Source organism: Fringilla coelebs (assembly GCF_963513975.1).
Source record: "Fringilla coelebs genome assembly, chromosome: 17".
Taxonomy (NCBI): domain Eukaryota; kingdom Metazoa; phylum Chordata; class Aves; order Passeriformes; family Fringillidae; genus Fringilla; species Fringilla coelebs.
The window spans coordinates 14,262,924-14,281,599 of NC_140043.1; the positions used below are offsets into that span (position 1 = coordinate 14,262,924).

General features: G+C 43.3%; 1 protein-coding gene across 1 annotated transcript in view; it reads left to right on the forward strand.

The window, feature by feature from the left end:
• Positions 1–18,676, forward strand: part of TMEM132B (transmembrane protein 132B) — a gene marked incomplete at both ends in the record, with an annotated part of 213,893 nt that overhangs the window by 131,273 nt on the left and 63,944 nt on the right. The window contains one exon of the mRNA XM_084216990.1: positions 15,192–15,378. Within this exon, the coding sequence (XP_084073116.1) occupies positions 15,192–15,378 (187 nt within the window). The remainder of the gene's footprint in view (positions 1–15,191; positions 15,379–18,676) is intronic.

The window sequence follows — 18,676 nt, forward strand, 5'->3', positions numbered from 1 at the left end:
TATATTCTATGTATATATTCACACATATATATTCTATACATATGTCCTATGTGCATTATATATATTTTATATATATTCTATGTGCATTATCTCTCTAGGTGCTTTTTTCTTTGCCCTGGTTAATGTTTGCTTTCCCTTCCAATTTATTACTGTACATTTAATATTAGACATTTTTGCAGTAGAAATATATTACTGATCTAACAGCAGTCCTGGTTTGTTTTTCCCTAGAAATGGAACTGGTCTTTAAATACTGAGTTTATAAACTGAGGTTGAGTATCCAGTTTATTAAAGGTCTTCTACTTAAATAATTACACACTAAATATCCTTGCAGCTCATGTTTTCTTATAATTTCCATTTCTTTTTCCCTTTACAGTCTTCAGAAGCATCTCTATTTCAAACAAGTAACAAGGAAATGTCCATTTTTTCTATTCCAAACAAAATCTAGAAGGAAGAGGCAGTTTCCCAGCCAGTGCCTGTTTTTAAGACAGTTTAGAGAGATCTATATTTCAAACCAAAGGGATCACGGTCTGTGTCTCAGCTGTGACCTGCACCTGCAAACAAGAGAAAATCACTGCTGAAAGGAACTCTGAATAGGTCACATTCCCTCCTCAGCCAGGAGTTCTGCTGGTGACAAACCAAAACACAGCAGTGAGTTTCTCCCCCTGATTTCTTGATGTCCAATTTGTAGCAGAAGCTTTGCTTTGCTCCTGCTTTGTTCTCAGGCTCAGTGGGATTTGACCACGTTATTGTAATTTGAAATTATTTGCCGAGTAACTTTCCCAGGTTCTTTTTGCTGTAGATTTGTGGGTAAATCAGGTACTCAGAGTTTTCTCAGTGGAATCACAGGATGGTTTGGGTTGGAAGGGACCTTGGAGATGGTTTTGTCCCACCTCTGCCATGGGCAGGGACACCTCCCATTTCCCCACCCAACCTGACCTTGAATTCTGCAGCATGGCATAAAGATCTAAAGACATATAAAATAAAACATAAAAACCATGATGAGTTAAAGAGAAAAACACCATGGGAATGTGAGATTTGTAATGTATGCAGATAAATTTACCCTGGCAAAGCTGTCCTAAATTTTTAATTCATGAGTTTGTTAAAATAGAGAAAGGTAATTATCCTTTTAATTATAACAAAACAGTTTCCTGATTGCCATGGCAATAGTTAAATGTATTTCCTATAAATTTATCATGGTGATTGCAATGACTGTTAGCTTTAAATTATTTTTTCCTTTTCTTTTTAATTATAATGCACATAATTTCACCCCCCCCAAGGTTAAAGACCAAAAGTGAAGGTACAGGAAGGAAGGACCCACCTCAGTAACATTCCCAGGGTAACCTGAGCTGCTCAACAACAAGATTTCCAAGAGGAAATCCAGGATACCTCAGCTCTCCTGCAAGTGTTTAGTGTTCAGCCAGGATGATATTAATGACATTAATTTCACAGTATTTAATTTTATTGGACTGGAACAGTTGAAATCCAGAATCCAGCCCATGAACCCATTAACCATTGCCATGTGAGCAGGGTCTCAGGGGGTTTAGCTGAACAGGGGCTTAATAGAAAGTAGATAAAAATAGAAATACATATATAATATATAAAAATAAAAATATAAAATATAAATATGAATTTTATGCACAAGTTCTGAAATGAGAGCAGCACAGGGCCTTCTCTGCTTGCCCTGTTTGGTGCACACCTGCACCAGGCTCTGGCTGCTTTCCTGGGCAGCCAGGGATGGTTCTGAGGAGACTCTTTATGCCTTTACCTCCATCAAAAGCAAACCCACTCCCTTAGGCACCCAGGGAATGCAGAAGCAAGGGGAAAAAGTGGTTTTCTTGCTGAGATAAACACAGTAGCATTTCCTCATGATACATAAAATAACAGCACATGCCTGATGTTCCAGGGGCTCAGGCTGCAGGATGTGTCACCACCGCCACGCTCCTCTCATTTCCTGTGTATTCATCTGAAAGGTACTGATTCAGCCTCTAATTGGCTTGTTAGACACTTAAAAAAACCAAAAAAACAAACCCAAAATCTGCAACAAAACCCGTCAAACTTCTGCGCTGGAAGTGGTGCTGTGCTTTGTGCGTTCCAATTTGAATTTGAATCAGAAGAATTCGATGGGATCTTGAATTTGCAGTGCTCTGAGGGGGAGATGAATAGGTGAGTGAAGGGAGAAAGGAGAGTAAATAAAAAGCTGTAAGTGAAATAAAAGGTTTGTAATAAACCTCAGTTTTGGGCACCTCTCTGGCAGCAGAACCATCTGTCCTTTTGCTTCAGACACTTTCCCTTTTATTCACACACTCCTCTCAGTTTTAAATTAAAATTGAAAAAAAGAAAAGAGTTTTGAGGGCTACCTCATTATCTGCATTTTGTTTAGGAAAACAACTCCCAGAGCCACTTGATGTTTAGTTTATTGCCTGATGTCTGTGCAGCACTGGGTGGGGAGGAAAACCTTTTGGATACCTTTGGCAGTTTGCTGTTCTAATTAGAGTGTGATCATCTCTTGGCTGCTTGCAGAGCTCCAAAGCAGCATTGTGGCCTGCTGGGTTAGTCACTGGACCTTGGCATGATTGATCTCCTTGCAGCTTTTTCCTGTCGTGATCCTTTCATTTCAGGAAACAGACTTGTGATCCTTTCATTCCTGGGAGCACATTTCCAGTTGGGCTTGGTAAATAAGGGAATGAGATAATAATGAAGTGGAGGGGAGGAACACAGGGGCCTGTTACCCATGATCATTTCAGTAAGATGCCAAAGGTAACCAAAATCAGATCTCAGAATGATGGAATGGCCTGGGTTGGAGGGGACCCTAAGGATCACCCAGCTCCAAAGCCCACCTGGGGCAGGGACACCTCCTGCCAGGCCAGGCTGCTCTGGGGGATTTTCCCACTTTCTCCCAGTACTCAGTGGAATCCCTATCAAAGTAGATACTGAACTGATCTCATTGCCAGTTATAACTGCAGAAGCATTCACATAATAGCTATGCTGTTGTAATCCCCTGGAAAACAAAATATGGGCACAGAGCAGTGGCTAAACAATGCAGTAGGGATTGACTAATTTGTTTTAACATGCAATAAGTTTCAATTGTCTATCTGATGTATCTTTTTTCCCCTCATTTTTAAAAAATCTTGAAAGGATCTCCCTGAGGAGCATCAGGGGAGGGCAGGCTCTGCTGCAGCCCAGGGCTCTCCAGGTCAGCTGGGAGTGAGTGTGGAGGGCTTGCCTGCAGTGACACCCTTCTGGGGAGGGCTGTGTACACAGCTTTCCATTTCCCTTCTGTTTGATCCAGCTGCTTGGAGTTTTCCCCGTTTAATGTTACATATTCGAGGTTCATTGTGATGAAATCCGCCTTTATTTGAGCTACAAAGGCCTCTGGTCTTCTTCAGGGAGCTCATTATGAAGAAAAATCTTAGGCAGCAGATGTCAAAGCTCTGGCTGACCCGGGAGCTTGTTATACCTGGTTGAAAAAAGAGTAAAAAAGTGGTCACAGCACGAGCTCTACCTCCTTGGTTTGCAGGGGTTGCACAGGTACTGGAATTCCCTCCCAGCACAGAATTCTGTCCCTTTGGGCATTTGCAGCCCGAGCCCCCTGTCCATGGTGGCTTTCTGTGCCCTCTCTCCAGTGGTTTCCTTCCAGTGGGAAGAGCTGAACAGAGCTCCTGGAGGGACCTGGCAGCAAACCCTTCAGTCAATAAATCCTGAGCAAACATCGACACCTAATTTCCCCTCTGGGGGTGGAAAGTGAGAGCAAGAGCGATGCAAGCTGAGAAACAAATGAATTTCCTTCTTGCAGCAGCATTATTTGCAGGGCCATGGGGGTTTGTGCACTCTGCCTGGTGCAGATTGTCTGGGAACACAAGCTGGCTGGTCGAGCAGCACGCAGGAGGATGCCAGACCTGAAAGAGAGGGACTGAAATCCCTGTTCCTGTGTTTAAGGGTGGGTTTGGAGAGACCAATCTTGAAAATGAGATGCTGCCTGATGCCAGGCCTGCACAGCCACTGCTGTGCTGAAGTCCCAGGCTCTGGTAATTCCCATCACCCTGTTTTATCCTGCAGGAAGTGCTGGATGCTCAGCCAGGTTTGCTTTGGAGTGGGTTTGGTACTCAAGTGTTTTCTGTCCCCTTCTGCAATCAGGCTGCCCTCTGGATTATTTTCTCCCCTCTTCATCTACATTCCACAGACAACTTCAAGTTGCTCTGTCCTGGTATTTAGCAAAGATAAATGATTTTGGAAACGGAATTCTCCCAGTTCAGAATAAAATTATAAACACGTGACAGAAGATTAATAAAAGCCCCAGACTGCTGGGTGGATATTCCCATTACTGTGTGCAAGCCAGACTACATCCTCCTCCTCCAGTTTCCTGGTTTGATAAATGCCTTGAGCTGATGTAAAAGTGGGGAGGTTATTTTTAACCGTGGTAGCAGAGCCATCTGTATTGTATCTGATGAAGTTCTGTGATAGAGCAAATTGATTTATTCTATCTCCTTACAAGCTATACTAAGCTTTATGTTATAAATAAGTTGGTTTGAAGTACATGATGTCATTGAGCTTGAAAGTCTCTAGATAAATTTGTACTTAAAGGGTTTGTGCCTTCTGTATGAATTTAAATTGGTGCAGATTGTTAAATCTCTTCTCTCTCTCTGTCTTGTGAACTGCAGACTCTCTGGGGTCATGACTGTCTCTGTAGCTGTGTTTGTATGAAATACACAGGGGCCCAAAACAAGGCTGGTGCTCTTATACATTACAGAGATAAAAATAAGAGCAATCAAAAAGCCAGAGCTCTGCATTGCATGGCAGGATTGTCAGGAGCACTGCAAGGAGCTGGGTGCCCAAATCCTGCCCTTTGTTGGGGTAAAATAGAGGGAATTAATGAGGAGCTCGTTTCACTTGGAGCAGGAGCAGTCCTGGCTGTGGCAGGGATGAGCCTCGTGCCGTGGCCAGTGTGAACTGAGGAGGATTTGAGATTTGTGATTTAGTTCCAGGAGCTGAGCAGGGACAGACCCTGCACTTCTTCCCTTGCCTTGCTCTGGGGGCACTGAGAGAGCCCATGGAAAAGGAGCCTGCAGCTGTGAGAAGGGGAATTAATCAAATCCTGGGAAGAATACACTAAATCCCATCTTAGTTATCTGCTTACAGAGCCAGCAAAAATAAGGCAGAACTTTGGAAAGAGAGGGACTGAAATCCCTGTCCCTGTGTTTAAGGGTGGGTTTGGAGAGACCAATATTGAAAATGAGATGAGCCATGTACAGTGCAGATTTTGGTGAGATTAACAAGAAAATGAGCAATGCTTTAATTGAGATCTGAAGATTAAAAGTTAAAAGCTCAGTATCCTCTATTCCTTACTGTCAGATAGGAATTTACGTGGCATATGTGTAACAAGCCATTGCATTTTAAAAATGGAACCATAAAAGAGTTGCTGTAATTTAAAGGCAGCCAATTTACCAGGAGTACAGTTTGCAGCTCTGTCACTTGCTAATCAGTCTGTTAAACATAATAGCCATTCTTGTCTGCAGGCAGTTAATCATGTTGTGAATGCACTTATCAGCACGTATTAGAAATACAATACCAGACTTCCCAGCAGAGGAATGGATGCAATTACTGCAATCAGTATACATTTAGCTACGCTCTTATGTTTTTTTCTTCCCATTCCCTTTTTTTTCTCTTTTTTAAAACAGTCCAGCAGTGACAGATTTCCCTCTCAGAAAAATATAAAGGACACACTTGAGAGTGTTGTCAAACTGCACAGAGGTGCTGGAAGGTGACCTGTCCCACTCCATGGCTGCTGTGCTGAACCTTCCCTGGGCCCAGCAGTGCTGGAAGCTGCTGCCTTTGAGTGTTGTGGTGATGGTTTTCAAGCCTTTGAGCATCTCCCCCGATGTGCTGGGGACGTGGCTGTGGTGGCATTCATTGGTGGTGGGGAGCTGAAGTTGCTGCATTGGAATGGGACTAAAGGAGCTCAGCATATGGATGAATTCTCTTTTTTATTTTTATTTTTTCTGTGCTTCTCTACATCTAAATCGATAGAGAAGAGGGATCTCAAAGTTTTTGAAAGGCAATATTGAAAAAGCATGAAAGCTAATTGCTTCCAGCATGACTACCCAGCAGCCAGGGGTGTAAATACAGCTGTCCAAAGAATGCCAGGCCCGACAAAATCTCAGGATTTCAGCTGAACAATTTTCCAGGGCCGAGCATATTCTTGTATGGGGAGGAAGGGAGTTGGGAGGGGGCGGGAGAAGGGAAGAGATGATGAAATCCTGAAGGACTCAGAAAAGAGAGGAATAGCAGGGGGATGATTCTGTACGTTCTGCTTCACATTAACCCGTGATGTTGGGGATATTTTCTGTAGTTTAGCATGAATTGCAGCACTTACAGGAGCCTGCCTTCTTTTTCTAGAAACCCTTTCATCTGTGTCTTTGTGCTTTGTGACAGCTGGTATTTTTGCTTGGGTGGAATTTTTGATAGTAGCAAGGAAAATGAAAAAGCAGAACCGTGCCCAGACTGTGTGACTGTTAGAGTGGGTGAAAAGGGAGTCAGTGGAACACCCCATCCATCAGAGCAGGATTTCTGTCCCTGGTGACTCTGGGTCATTTTGCCCTTTGGGTCATTGCTCAGCCCCCCTGAGAGCAGGAGGGATGGATGTCCTTGGTGTGATGTCTCCACGTGTGCAGGTGTCTGCTCAGCTTGGGCCCTCTGCCCACCCATCTCAGGCTGTCAAAGGCTCCACTGCTGAGGAAACTCCTTTAAATGAGGTTTTGGGATGATGCTTTGGCTTTTAACACACAGTGGGTGGAACACCAATTCTCCCCCTTCCCTTCTAATTGTTCCTTTTCAGAGGTTGAGTGAATTAACCTCACTTATTCCTCACTTGTGCCTGCACTCATTTGCTCGGGTGTGACCTTGAGCAATGTCCCAGCAGCTCCCCTTGAGCTGCCACTCTGTTGGGAAATTGTTGTCTTGGGAGTGTGCCAAGGTCCTGGCTGCCCTTTGGAAAGGTGACCTGGAGCTGGCACGGGGTGTCTGTGGGGCTGACCTTACTTTAGTGCCATTAAAAAATAATTGTGGAATGATTTTTAAAAGGAGAAATATTGAATCCAGCCCTCTGTGGTTTGTTATTTGGAGTTATCTTTGCATGCCTAGGAAAATTTGGATTCATTTTTAGGGCAAAAAGGATCTTTTAATGGGGTGACTTACATGGGAACTCTTTGCTTATCTCTTGCTTTTAGTTCTGGTGTGAAGATCAGGACTTTAAGGTCAGCCAGCAAAGGGTGGAGGTTCAGAGACTTATTGCAGATGGTTCTTTCTGTTCATACACTGAATGCAGCCCCTGAGCCACCCTCTGTTTGCTCAGCTGGATAAATTAATCTTGTTTATTAATTAAAACATGGGGAACTGATGTTTCTGTGCCAGTTTCACTTTCATGTTTTTACTGTCTGTTCAGTGGGTACCAACAGCGAGAGGAAGAGCTTAACTCTTTTGTAAAACATAATGATCAGCCTTTAAAATAAAACACTTTTGTGCCCACCATGTGTCTGTCAGGGAGGAGGGGAGGGAGGAGGCCGCATTTGTGTTGATTTAATGGGCTGCCCTGCTCCCTGCCCTCCCTGCTTTGAGCATCTTGCCATGGGCATTTATTTCTTAGCCACAGGAGCCCTGCACGCTCCCTCTCCATCCAAGAGTGCACTGGCTTCAAGGAGAGCCAGGTCTAGTTCATTAGGTGCTTAAACTTCTTTGGAGCTGAAGAGAATGTAGGAGGAGTCAAATAATTCTTGCCATGCTCCTATTTTGATTTTTTTTCTTTAATTATTTAATGCAGGTGTCATCACAGCAGACCTATGAGTTGTGTGCAGCCTTAGCAAGCTGTAGAGAGAAAACTATGGACTGGTTTTTAATTTCCCCTTTGGTATTCTGTTATTTAGTCTTTTACACAGTCTGGCCATTGAGCAAAGGATTAAATTCCAAGTTTTTAATTTTTTCAGTTAAGTGTTGAATGAGGCTTTTTGGGTGCTGATGGGGAGAGCCCCACTTGTCTGTTCCTGCATCCTGCAGCAGTTCAGGTGTGCTCCTGTCCCAGGCTGCAGCTTGGCTCCCTCCTGCTTCCATTCAGAAATTCCCTCTCTGGGGAATTTACATCTCCAGATCCCCTCTGGCTGATTTTTCTCCCCAGGGAGATTCAGCTGTCAGCCTCAATTGTAATTCTGAAATCAAAACAGCAGCTGGATTGCAAGGAGCTTCCTCCTGGCTCTAGGAGGGATTTTCTTTTCCCGTGGGATTGGTGCATACAGAAAGGTCTGATCACCTGATGTGATAGAACATTAAAATAGCTCAGTGTTTAAAATGGCAAGGAGTCCTGCTGGAGGTGTGGGCTGAGCTGTTAGGGTGGCTCCAGGTCACTTCCCCCAGGTCTCATCTCTGCCTGGCAAGGTGAGGAATTGTGAGTATTGGTAAACACAAAACTCCAGAGCTCACCTGAGCGTGCCTGTTCAGGAGCTGCCATGGAGCATCCCTGCCCCTGGGGCTCACAGAGCACTGGGACAGGCACAGATCAGTGAAACCCTTGCCTGCCTCCCCTTCCACACCTGACAAGGCTCTGGGTGAAGCTGTGCTCAGATGGTGCCTGCTGAGGAGGGGACAGGAAGCTCAGGAGTGTGCCTGTGTGGGCAGTATGGCCAGCCCAGGGTCACCAGGGATTCCCAGGGAACATTCCCCATCTCATGGAGCCTCTGGGTGCCCCTGTCCCTCCCCTGGGTTCTCCCTGAGGTGAAATGTTTTCAGCTTGGCTGAAGTTCCCCGTGCCTTGGCTCATCCAGGCTCTGCTCTCTGGTTCTTGTAAAGACCTTTGGAGACTCTGCAGAGATCTTTGTGAGCTCCTGCTCTGCAAAGAGCTTCTTATGCCACTGAACTTATTATCTTTAATTTTCAGCCACTGGTTATTTAAAAATTCATCTCTGCTTTTTGATGTATTTCAGCTGCTTTCACAGCAATGTTGAAAATAGACCATGTGATTATGGCATGTAAAAATGTAAGGATTTCTCAATAGTTGAAGAAAAATTATAAGCACCATTTGGGCTGTTGATATTTATTTACTGGATAGGTTTCAGCATAAGTCTTTCATCATAAAATCATTCTTATTTTTTGAACAACAATAGCTGCCTCTATATTTGCCTGGCCCCAGTTTCTCACTGGATGTGTTTGTTGTTCCCCAACAAGACTTCCTCCTGACAGAGAATCTTTATTTTAAGAAATACACAACACAGCAATAAAGAAGTTCTAAATAGTAGTCAGAAAAACATCCCAGTGCAATCAAAATGCTTTTTTAAGCCCCAAAAGATTGCATGCTGTTCCAAAAGGGGAGAGTAATGACAAAGGTACAAATGGGCTCCCAGTGCCCAGCAACGTTACCAGCGGAGCTCACCAATTACCCCATCCCAAACTCAGTCCTAAAAGTTGTTCTGTTAAAGGTTGACTTAAAGAGTATCTAAGGACTCTTTTACCAGAAGCATTTCTGTGCACTGTCACAAGGGTGCAAGCAAATAAAAATAATTGAAGCAATTGTCTCGGTTGTCTCCAGGGTTGTCATGATGATGTTGATAAAATCAAATAAAGTGGAAGTTATTGCACATTGTTAGGGAGCAGCACAGTTGTGAATTGGCAGTGGAGAAGCTGAAGAGCTTAAAAGGTTTGCTCATTATCTAGATTTATTGTTTTCAGTTGTAGGAAAATGTTGGCTAAGCAAAATAACATCATAATACCTGGTCTTGGTGGTGTGTTTTGAACAAAAATATTTTCTTGTTGTTTATATGGCTTTTACTGGATTATTAAAACATGCTATGTCAATCCAGACATTCTTAATGGATTTAGCAGCTTGGGTTTATCCTCTGTAGCCATTTGGTCTGCATCATCCAGAAGCTGCACGCTGCCTTGGTGGGGGTTTGCTTTCCCTTCCTTCCTCTCACACTGCTCAGATCTGCATTTCCTCAGGGGGAGAAGGTTTTGGTGGGGGTTTGCTTTCCCTTCCTTCATCTCACACTGCTCAGATCTGCATTTCCTCGGGAGGAGAAGGTTTTGGTGGGGGTTTGCTTTCCCTTCCTTCATCTCACACTGCTCAGATCTGCATTTCCTCGGGAGGAGAAGGTTTTGGTGGGGGTTTGCTTTCCCTTCCTTCATCTCACACTGCTCAGATCCGCATTTCCTCAGGGGTGAGGGTCAGGACCTTCAGTCCTGGTGGGTTCCCTGACAGGTCCTGGCCTCTGCTGCTTCATTTGACTTCAGCAGGCAGTGAGGGTCTTGAGCACTTCCCAAAGCTCCTCCTGTAAGTGTTTGCTCTTCAGGAAACCACACTTACAGAATTAATCCTCTTGAGACCAAAGGAGCGAGACCTTTTTCACTCAAGTGTTTGATAAACTAATGTACCTTGGTAATGTGAGGTCACTGAATTCTTATTGAATTTGGTTACAATTTGTCAGAGTGAGAATTGGCCGTTATCAGCCTGGAAAAGACTCTCAAGCAACATGATAACCTCACTTGTATTATTTTCCAATTTTTCCAACACCTCATGTCTGCTCCATTTTGGAAAGTATTGTTTACTCTGCTGTGGGTCTCATAAACAAACTGCCATTTACTGAAAGCATTCTTTTATGAGTGAATGGAACTTGTGATTTCCTGTAATAGCCAAGTGCAGCAATAGCAGGCTCTGACTTTTATCAGCTCAGTTGTTGCTGACCCATGAGTGGGAGCCAGCAGAGCCTTGGTGTGGCACTGCACAGTGCCCAGAAATGCCACCCTGCATCTCTCCTTCTCTGCCAAACACACAGGGCAGGCCCTTCAGCTTGGTTAGCAATGCTAATCTTTCCTAATAGTGAAAAATTTTGTTTATTTAAGGTAAATACTGAGCAGTTGTGCTGTTGCTGCTGCATTAATATCAGTCAGAGTATCATTCCATGGAGTCAATAATTCATGTTGGGCTCACACCGATTCAATTCATTGTTATTTCAGTGCCAGGTGATTTCATGGTGCTGGTTAAAACCTCTCCCATCAGAGCTGTGCTGGACCCTCACAGAGATCTGTTATTTTGTAAAAATAAACTGCAGCTCCTTTAGCTCCTCTCCTAGGATCACTCCTTTATTCTGGAGCTGGCTGGAGCTAAAGTTGGCGTTCTGAGGAATGGATTTACCATTCTGTGCCCAAACTGGGATCCCAACCACAGCTCCCAGTGGGTGTGGGATGGGGACTGGGGGTGACAAAGCTTGGCTGGGCTCTTTGGGACCTGCTGGAAATGCACCAGACAGGTATGAGGGCAGACAACAGGAGATTGGGCAGAAATCCCAAGGATTTGGGCGTTCTTCCAGCCCCCAGCAGAGGCAGGATTGTGAAGGTACTCAAATAGGATTATAAATCACCATTTGAAGAAGAGGACCTACTTACAGGAGTTTGTGAGAGGAAATAAATCCAAAAAGACCCATGGGGTTTTTTTTTTTCTCCTCTCACCAGAGAGAAAAATGTGTAATGAATGTCTCATGTCTGAAACACTGGGCTGGATTCATCAAAGGGAGTTAGTAATTACCAAATTGAGAGAATCATGAAGCGCTTTTCTAAATTTGAAAGGCTCATCAAGAATAGATCAGGAGCAGGCAAAATTAATAGTTATGAACTCATTTCCATAGAAATGGACTTATTAGCAAGCATGCCAGCTGCCTAAAATTATAAGGTCTTTTCCTTGTGCTTGCAGGAAATAATCTTTTTTTATAAAAGTAATTTTGACTTTTTATTTTTTATTGCTTCTCTAAACTAGAGTTTGGCAAAATCCTAAACCAGGACAAAACTTCACTGGACAATAGAAATATTTAACTAAAGAGAGAGAAAAGATTTGCAAAGGAGAAGTGATTGATAGTCCTTGGATTCCATCAGACTCTCCCCAAGAGTGCAAACTTATTTAAGAGAAAAATGAAATAAGTCTCCAGGAAAAGCTGAAAAATCTTGATAGGATAAAGTTTGGTTTAACAGGATTTAATGGCTGAGAACAGCATGAGTTACAGTCCTTGTCTGCTCTGCTTGTGGATTTTCCCACTGGTGGCATTTTGTCTGCAGATGGACAGTGGCCACCAAGAGCAAGGTTCTGCCCCCAGCTCCAAACCAGAGCAAAGCTGAAGGTTTGCCCTGGCAGGGGCACATCTGCTTTTAGAAAGCCTTTCAGAGGTGTGCTGCACAGCCAGGAGAGAAATTGAAATGCAGGTGTTGGGATGGGAATTTATCAGCTAATGGAGCTGACATAAGTAAATGCTGACATTTGAGGTCTTGATTATGGTTTAATTTATCTCTGGTTTTACTTTAGCAACCTCCATCAATTTCAGTAGAAAAAGGCAGTGGTCTCCCACACGGTATTACAGAGGATGGTTAATAAATTGCAAGAATTATGAATGTAATTCCAGCCTTTCCACCAGGAAACCTCTGTAGGATAAGAGATGAAGCAGCCAGTAGGTGAGCACTAGTCTGAACATGAGAGAAATTCACTTTTCAGGTTTTATCAGGAGTTTGTTACAGCGGTAACCTGGGAAGAAGCTTAGAACAAAGAGGGTGAATTCATCCGTGGGGCACTCAGTGTCCCAGATACCAGAGCACCTGGCATTGCTCCAAGGCTCAATCTCTAAAAAGGACAAAACCCATCATTTTAGAGAAAATTCATTCACCTGCTGGGGAATACGAGTGCAGAAAGCTGAACCCTGGTTGTGCACTCAGGGGAGGCTCTGCAGGTGAGAGATGGTTCAAGGCCACCTCTTTAATCAATATTCATGTGCCATGCTACACGATGGGCCACTGAGACAAAGCAGAAAACCTCTGACAAACATTTGGAGTTATTTTTCCAAGTGGTGCTTGGGATTCTCTTTGGAACCAGGATCAAGACCTGGGAGGACAGCTTTGTTCTAATTCACCTGCTAATGCAGCTTTGTTTTAATTAACATGTTAATGCAGCTTTGTTTTAATTCACCTGTTAATGTGGTTTTCTTTGAATTCACCTGTTAATGTGGTTTTCTTTGAATTCACCTGCTAATGCAGCTTTGTTGTGATTCACCTGTTACTGTGGTTTTGTTTTAATTCACCTGTTAATGCAGCTTTGTTTGAATTCACCTGCTAATGTATCTTTGTTTTAATTCACCTGCTAATGTAGCTTTGTTTTAATTCACCTGTTAATGTGGCTTTGTTTTAATTCAGCTGTTTGTGTAGTTTTGTTTGACTTCACCTGCTAATGCAGCTGCATCTGAGGAAGGTTTATGTATAAGAGGTTTCTTTCTGGATGTGTAAAAGGAAAACCAAGAAAGGAATAATTGAAGGTGTTGTGGGCTGAACTCAATTGCCAGTCAGAGGGACCCATGGAATGGATTTGTCATTGCAGACTAACCTGACCTGGTATTTAATTAGTCTGTCTGTACCCAAACCCTCCACTGGTGGTTTTGTTCTCAGTTTGAAACCACTCCTGGGTGGTTTTGTGAGTGGCTGAAGTGAAATTGCAGACCTAAACACACCTTGACAGGCCCAGTATCTAAATCCATAGCAAGCTCAAATCTGAATTTGAGTTCTGTGCTGTGAGCATATTAATTGTATGCAATTTAGATAAAACAACTGCTGGAGGTGATACACAGAAAACAATGAAGTTCAGTTTATGTTTTTAACAGAAATGGTTTAATTACATCCCTATTATTATGCAATAAAATTTATCTTAAAAGGTTTTTGCTGGTTGTCTGCTTGGTCACACAAAAGATGCCTTAATAGCTTCTAGTTTTGCCTGGAGGTGGATATTATCTTCTGTCAGCATGGAAAATATTTATCCTCCAGGCATTGAAGCATATGTTTAGGTTGTTTGTTGTCAGAAAGAAAACACGAAAATCAATAATTCCTGCTCAGATTTGTTTCCCCCTTTACAATTCTCCTTCAGAAACATATGGCAAACCCAGATTCTGCCTCTGTGCATTTGGGGAGAGGAAAAGGATGTTTTAAGTCTCTGTTGTCTGCAGCAGCAGCTCAAACTTCTGTGAACACAGCTCCTGGATGGCTGCTTTGGGGAAGGATGCACAGACAATGAATGTGCCATTGGCCTGACATGCAGCAAATTCAGATTTTACCCCCAAACCTGAGCACTATTGGTAAAATCAGGTGTTTCTCCAGCAGAAGAAGCTCAGCAGTCAGAGCCCTTCCATCCCCTCTCCATGCCTGTGACCTCCATCAGGTCTCCACCTTGCAGGCTCTGCCTGGGAGTCTGGAACTTTGTAAATATTTGTGTGTAAACCTTGCCTGATTTGTAAAACAACTCAGTTTGTGGGGAAGTTTGGATGAGCCAAGGTCTGTTTTCTAAGCAGCTCCCTGCTGTGGGTGCACTGAGGGCTGCTGGTTAAAGCTTGGTGTCTGTTTGCTTCTCTGTAACACAAAAACAAGATCTGTTTTTCTAACCTGAGGATTAATTATTAATATTTACATAGCTTTGGACCTGAGGAAAGTGATAAGAGTTGTTGCTGAGAAAGGAAGCAGAAGTAATTCTTAAATTCATTTCTGACTGCTGTGCATTTACTTCCATTTCTTTACTTTTAAACTTTTATTTCCAGATGAGAAATATACGATTGCCATATAATTACAAGTCTGCACCACTGACGAGGAGAATGTTGTCATGAATTCAAAATAGGGATAATCTACCCCTCATTTATTGTCATGTATAATTTCTGCAAATCCATTTTTTCACTGAGATAAAGACCAGTTTGGGTTTGAAGGACTTTTTTTCCCCTCCTCAAGAGCTCATTTCTGGTAGAACATGAGGAATGGCCAAGTATTCTGTTGTTTTGCAGCATCAAAATTATAATAGTGTTGTATTAAATAATTTAGCAACTTCTGTGCACTGCTTTTCCAAGGGTTTGTGGCTTATTCTGCAAGTTCACTGTGATTATGGAGAATGAATGCCCGAGTTCAATGGGAAAAATGCCTCCATTTCAGGAAAATAAAAGATAAAGTTTCACCTTACTTAGAAAGTTCTACAGTTGCCCATGTGCAGTTTTATTTAGGTTTCTGTCAGTGTCTCCATTCTGCACGTTGAATTTAATGGCACATTGAATTTAATGGCAAATCTTCTGGCGAGGAGGAAAGAGAAATGAAAATCCTCTTTGCTATCAACAGCCCGGTGATGTGGTGGGGAATTCTGCCTTGTTTTCCAGAGCAAACATGACCTCCTACGAGATCCTGCAGATGGATTTTGAGATTGACAACGCCAGCAGCCTGGCAGGGGCCCAGCAGATCACCTGGCAGGTGGAATACCCGCGGGACGACTCGGTCAGCGAGCTGGTGGTGTCCGAGATCTTCGTCAGCCGCACCCTCTTCGTGGGCATCGTCCCTCTGGCCATGGTAAGGACCTGCTCTGATCCCATTTCTGAGTGTTTTTATGGGAATTGTTCCCTTTCCCATGGTAAGAACCTGCTCTGCTCCCTTTGATGAGTGTTTCTGTGGGACTTGTTCCCCTGCCATGGTAAGGACCTGATGCTGATCCCATTTCTGAGTGTTTTTGTGGAATTGTTCCCTTTCCCATGGTAACAACCTGCTCTGATCCCATTTCTGAGTGTTTTTATGGGAATTGTTCCCCTGCCATGGTAAGGACCTGCTCTGCTCCCTTTGATGAGTGTTTTTATGGGAATTGTTCCCCTGCCATGGTAAGAACCTGCTCTGCTCCCTTTTCTGAATGTTCTTATGGGCATCATGCCCCTTGCCATGGTAAGAACTTGCTGCTGATCCTTTTTCTGAATGTTTTTGGGGCAATCGTTCCTCTGGCCATGCTAAGAACCTTCCCATGCTCCCTATTTTTATGGGAATTGTTCCCTTTGCCATGGTAAGGACCTGCTCTGCTCCCTTTGCTGAGTGTTTCTGGGGAATTGTTCCCTTTGCCATGGTAAGGACCTGCCTGTGCTCCGTATTTTTATGGGAATTGTTCCCTTTCCCATGGTAAGGACCTGCTGCTGATCCCTTTTCTAAATGTTTTTGTGGGAATCATTCCCTTTGCCATGGCAAGAACTAGTTCCTTCTCCCTTTCCTGAGTGTTCTTATGGGAATCATGCCCTTTGCCATGGTAAGAACCTGCTGCTGCTGCTCCCCTCTCCTGAATATTTTTGTTGGAATCATTCCTCTGGCCATGGTTTGGACCTGCTGCTGCTCCCTTTTCTGAGTGTTCTTATGGGAATCATTCCCCTTGCCATGGTAAGAACCTCCCCCTGCTCCCTATTTTTATGGGGATTGTTCCTCTTGCCATGGCAAGAACCTGCCCCTGCTCCCTTCTCCGGAATGTTTCCGTTGATCCTCGTTAGTATTCCAGGAATAGGAGCCTTTTTATTATGAGCTGCTTCCTATGCACCTGCTGCAAGTGATTTAAATGCAAAAAATCCATTTCAATAATATTTTATTTACCTGATGTGCCGTAATGGCTCCTTGGAAAGCATTTGGGCCTTTTGTGAAAATCCTTTCCCGTTGGTGGGTTATTGGCCTGGTGCATGGAAATGGCTCCTCTGGAGCCCTTGTCCTCTCTGTGTGAGTGGCACTGCCAGGCTGTGCTCTGAGGGCAACTGGTGCCATTAGTGGGGACATTTTCACTGGATAAATGAGCATTGCCTGCGTGGGAAGCTTCATTGCTAAACCAAACAACCGGGCTGTTCGCTGCTCTGCTTTTCCCCAAATAGTCCAGCGAGCTGCAAAGTACCAATTTAATAAAAGATTTAATAAAAGGTCTGGTTTGAGTTGCACAGGAAGGATAAAATGCCTCCTGAAGATGGAGGTGTGCAGCAGGTTAAGGTGTGTGAGTGCAGAGAGCTTGAGGCTGATATTTTATTTTAAAAATGCAAATATCTCCTGGTAAAATCAGAGGCACCTTCTCCAGGAGGGACCTTTCACCTGTGTTAGGGCCTGGTGGACTTTTTACAACCAGAGCTTTACACAAAGATTTCAGGGGGGAAATTGGGGTGTAAAACCAGAGAAACAGGCAGAGTGTGGATGCTACAGCATTTCCCTCAGAACACCCATCCTTTTTTACTTGCTTCCTCACGAGCATTTGCCCTTTGTCCTGTAGCTGCCAAAGTATTTTCTACTAAAAAAGCTAAAAGGGATTGGATGGGCCTGCTTGCACAGGAGAAATAAAGAAATAAATAAATGCTAATTCCTAAAACTCCGTGCAAATTAACAAATTAGCTTTTCCTTCAGTACTCTATTATTATTTAGCATTTATGTAGTGTTTTATATTTTTGGAATTCTTTGTAGACATTAATTAATCAGACCCGAATAAACTAAGCTTGATGAGAATAGAAAATTAAATGGAAATGAAGTCACTCTTATTTAGTTTTACCTGTATCTGAATGACTTCTAAGTCCCTTTTTATATTCTTAAAGGTACTTTTAAAACAATTAATCTTACAAAGCTCTGGCTTATAAACTCTAAAAACTATTTTGCTTAGAAAAGAGGTAGAATTTATACCTTTAATAACAGCAGGTGATTATTTTAAAATGTTTATAGCATTGAAATAGGCTGGAAGTTGTGAGTCTGGTTGGTGTCTGATGCAGCAGAAGGTGTGTTTAGCATCCAGAAGGTCCAGCAGAACCTTCTAAAGTTGGATCTAAACTAGACAGCTTGATTTATCTTAATATAAAAATGTGATATAATAATCTTGCAAAGTGGAAGTGCATGTCCTGCTAATTACAGAAACTGAGAGCACAGATAAATCTGCTCTGTCCAGTGATGATATAATTCTGTAATTCTCAGTTATTGCCCTTGATCTAAGCAGACATCATCTGCAATTTCCATAGCTGTGGAAATTGCTGGTAGCAAGGTCACCAGTGGAGTCTGGCACTCCTGGGATGCAGGAACAAACACTGCCCCAGCTTTCAGTCTGTCACCCAGGCTTCTGTCACAAACACCTGTGATTTGATTAATCTGTTACCTAACTACCCCTTGGCAAAAATACAAAGAAAAAGAGAAAAAATTAAAATCCAGGTCTTTCAGAGAGTTTCTAGGCAACCAGGAACTTAGTTAAAGCATTAGACATTGAAGAGATGCATCTTAACTGGTTTATGTAAGAAGGCTCCAGCTGGGGCTGAAGGCTTGAGGAACAATAGATTTAATAACAGAAAAATGCCTGGCATTGTCTTCTTACCTGGGAAAAGGATGGGCTGGTCTGTGGCTGGCAGCCCTGCTCCTTCCCAGGTCCCTGCTGAAATCCTGGCTCTGGAGGAAGGGAATTCCTGTGAGTCCCAGGCTGTCACTGCTCCAGAGCATTTCTCCAATGCAGCAATCAGTGTTTCCCCAGGGCTCTGTGCCCTCAGCCTCACACATTTCCCTATTCCCTATCTGAACTATGTCTCAGGAAGTTTGTTGGGAGCTGTTGGAGGAGCACAGGTTTCCTGAGGCTGTGAGTCCCTTGCACACAGGGCTGTGCCTGCTCTGCTGAGCATCCTTCAATGGGAGCCTGGATAATTCATTTCTGCTTGCTGCCAGACAAGAACACCCACAGAAATTGTCCTTAAAGTTCCTGTAGCTCAGGCTGAAATGGGATTGCTGAGTGCAACACTTGGCTGATTTGTTTGAGAAGAAACTTTAAAGAATTTATTTTACCTACAGAACTCAGGGTTTGCTAATGGAATTTATATTCAGACACCAGTTAAAGGAGCAC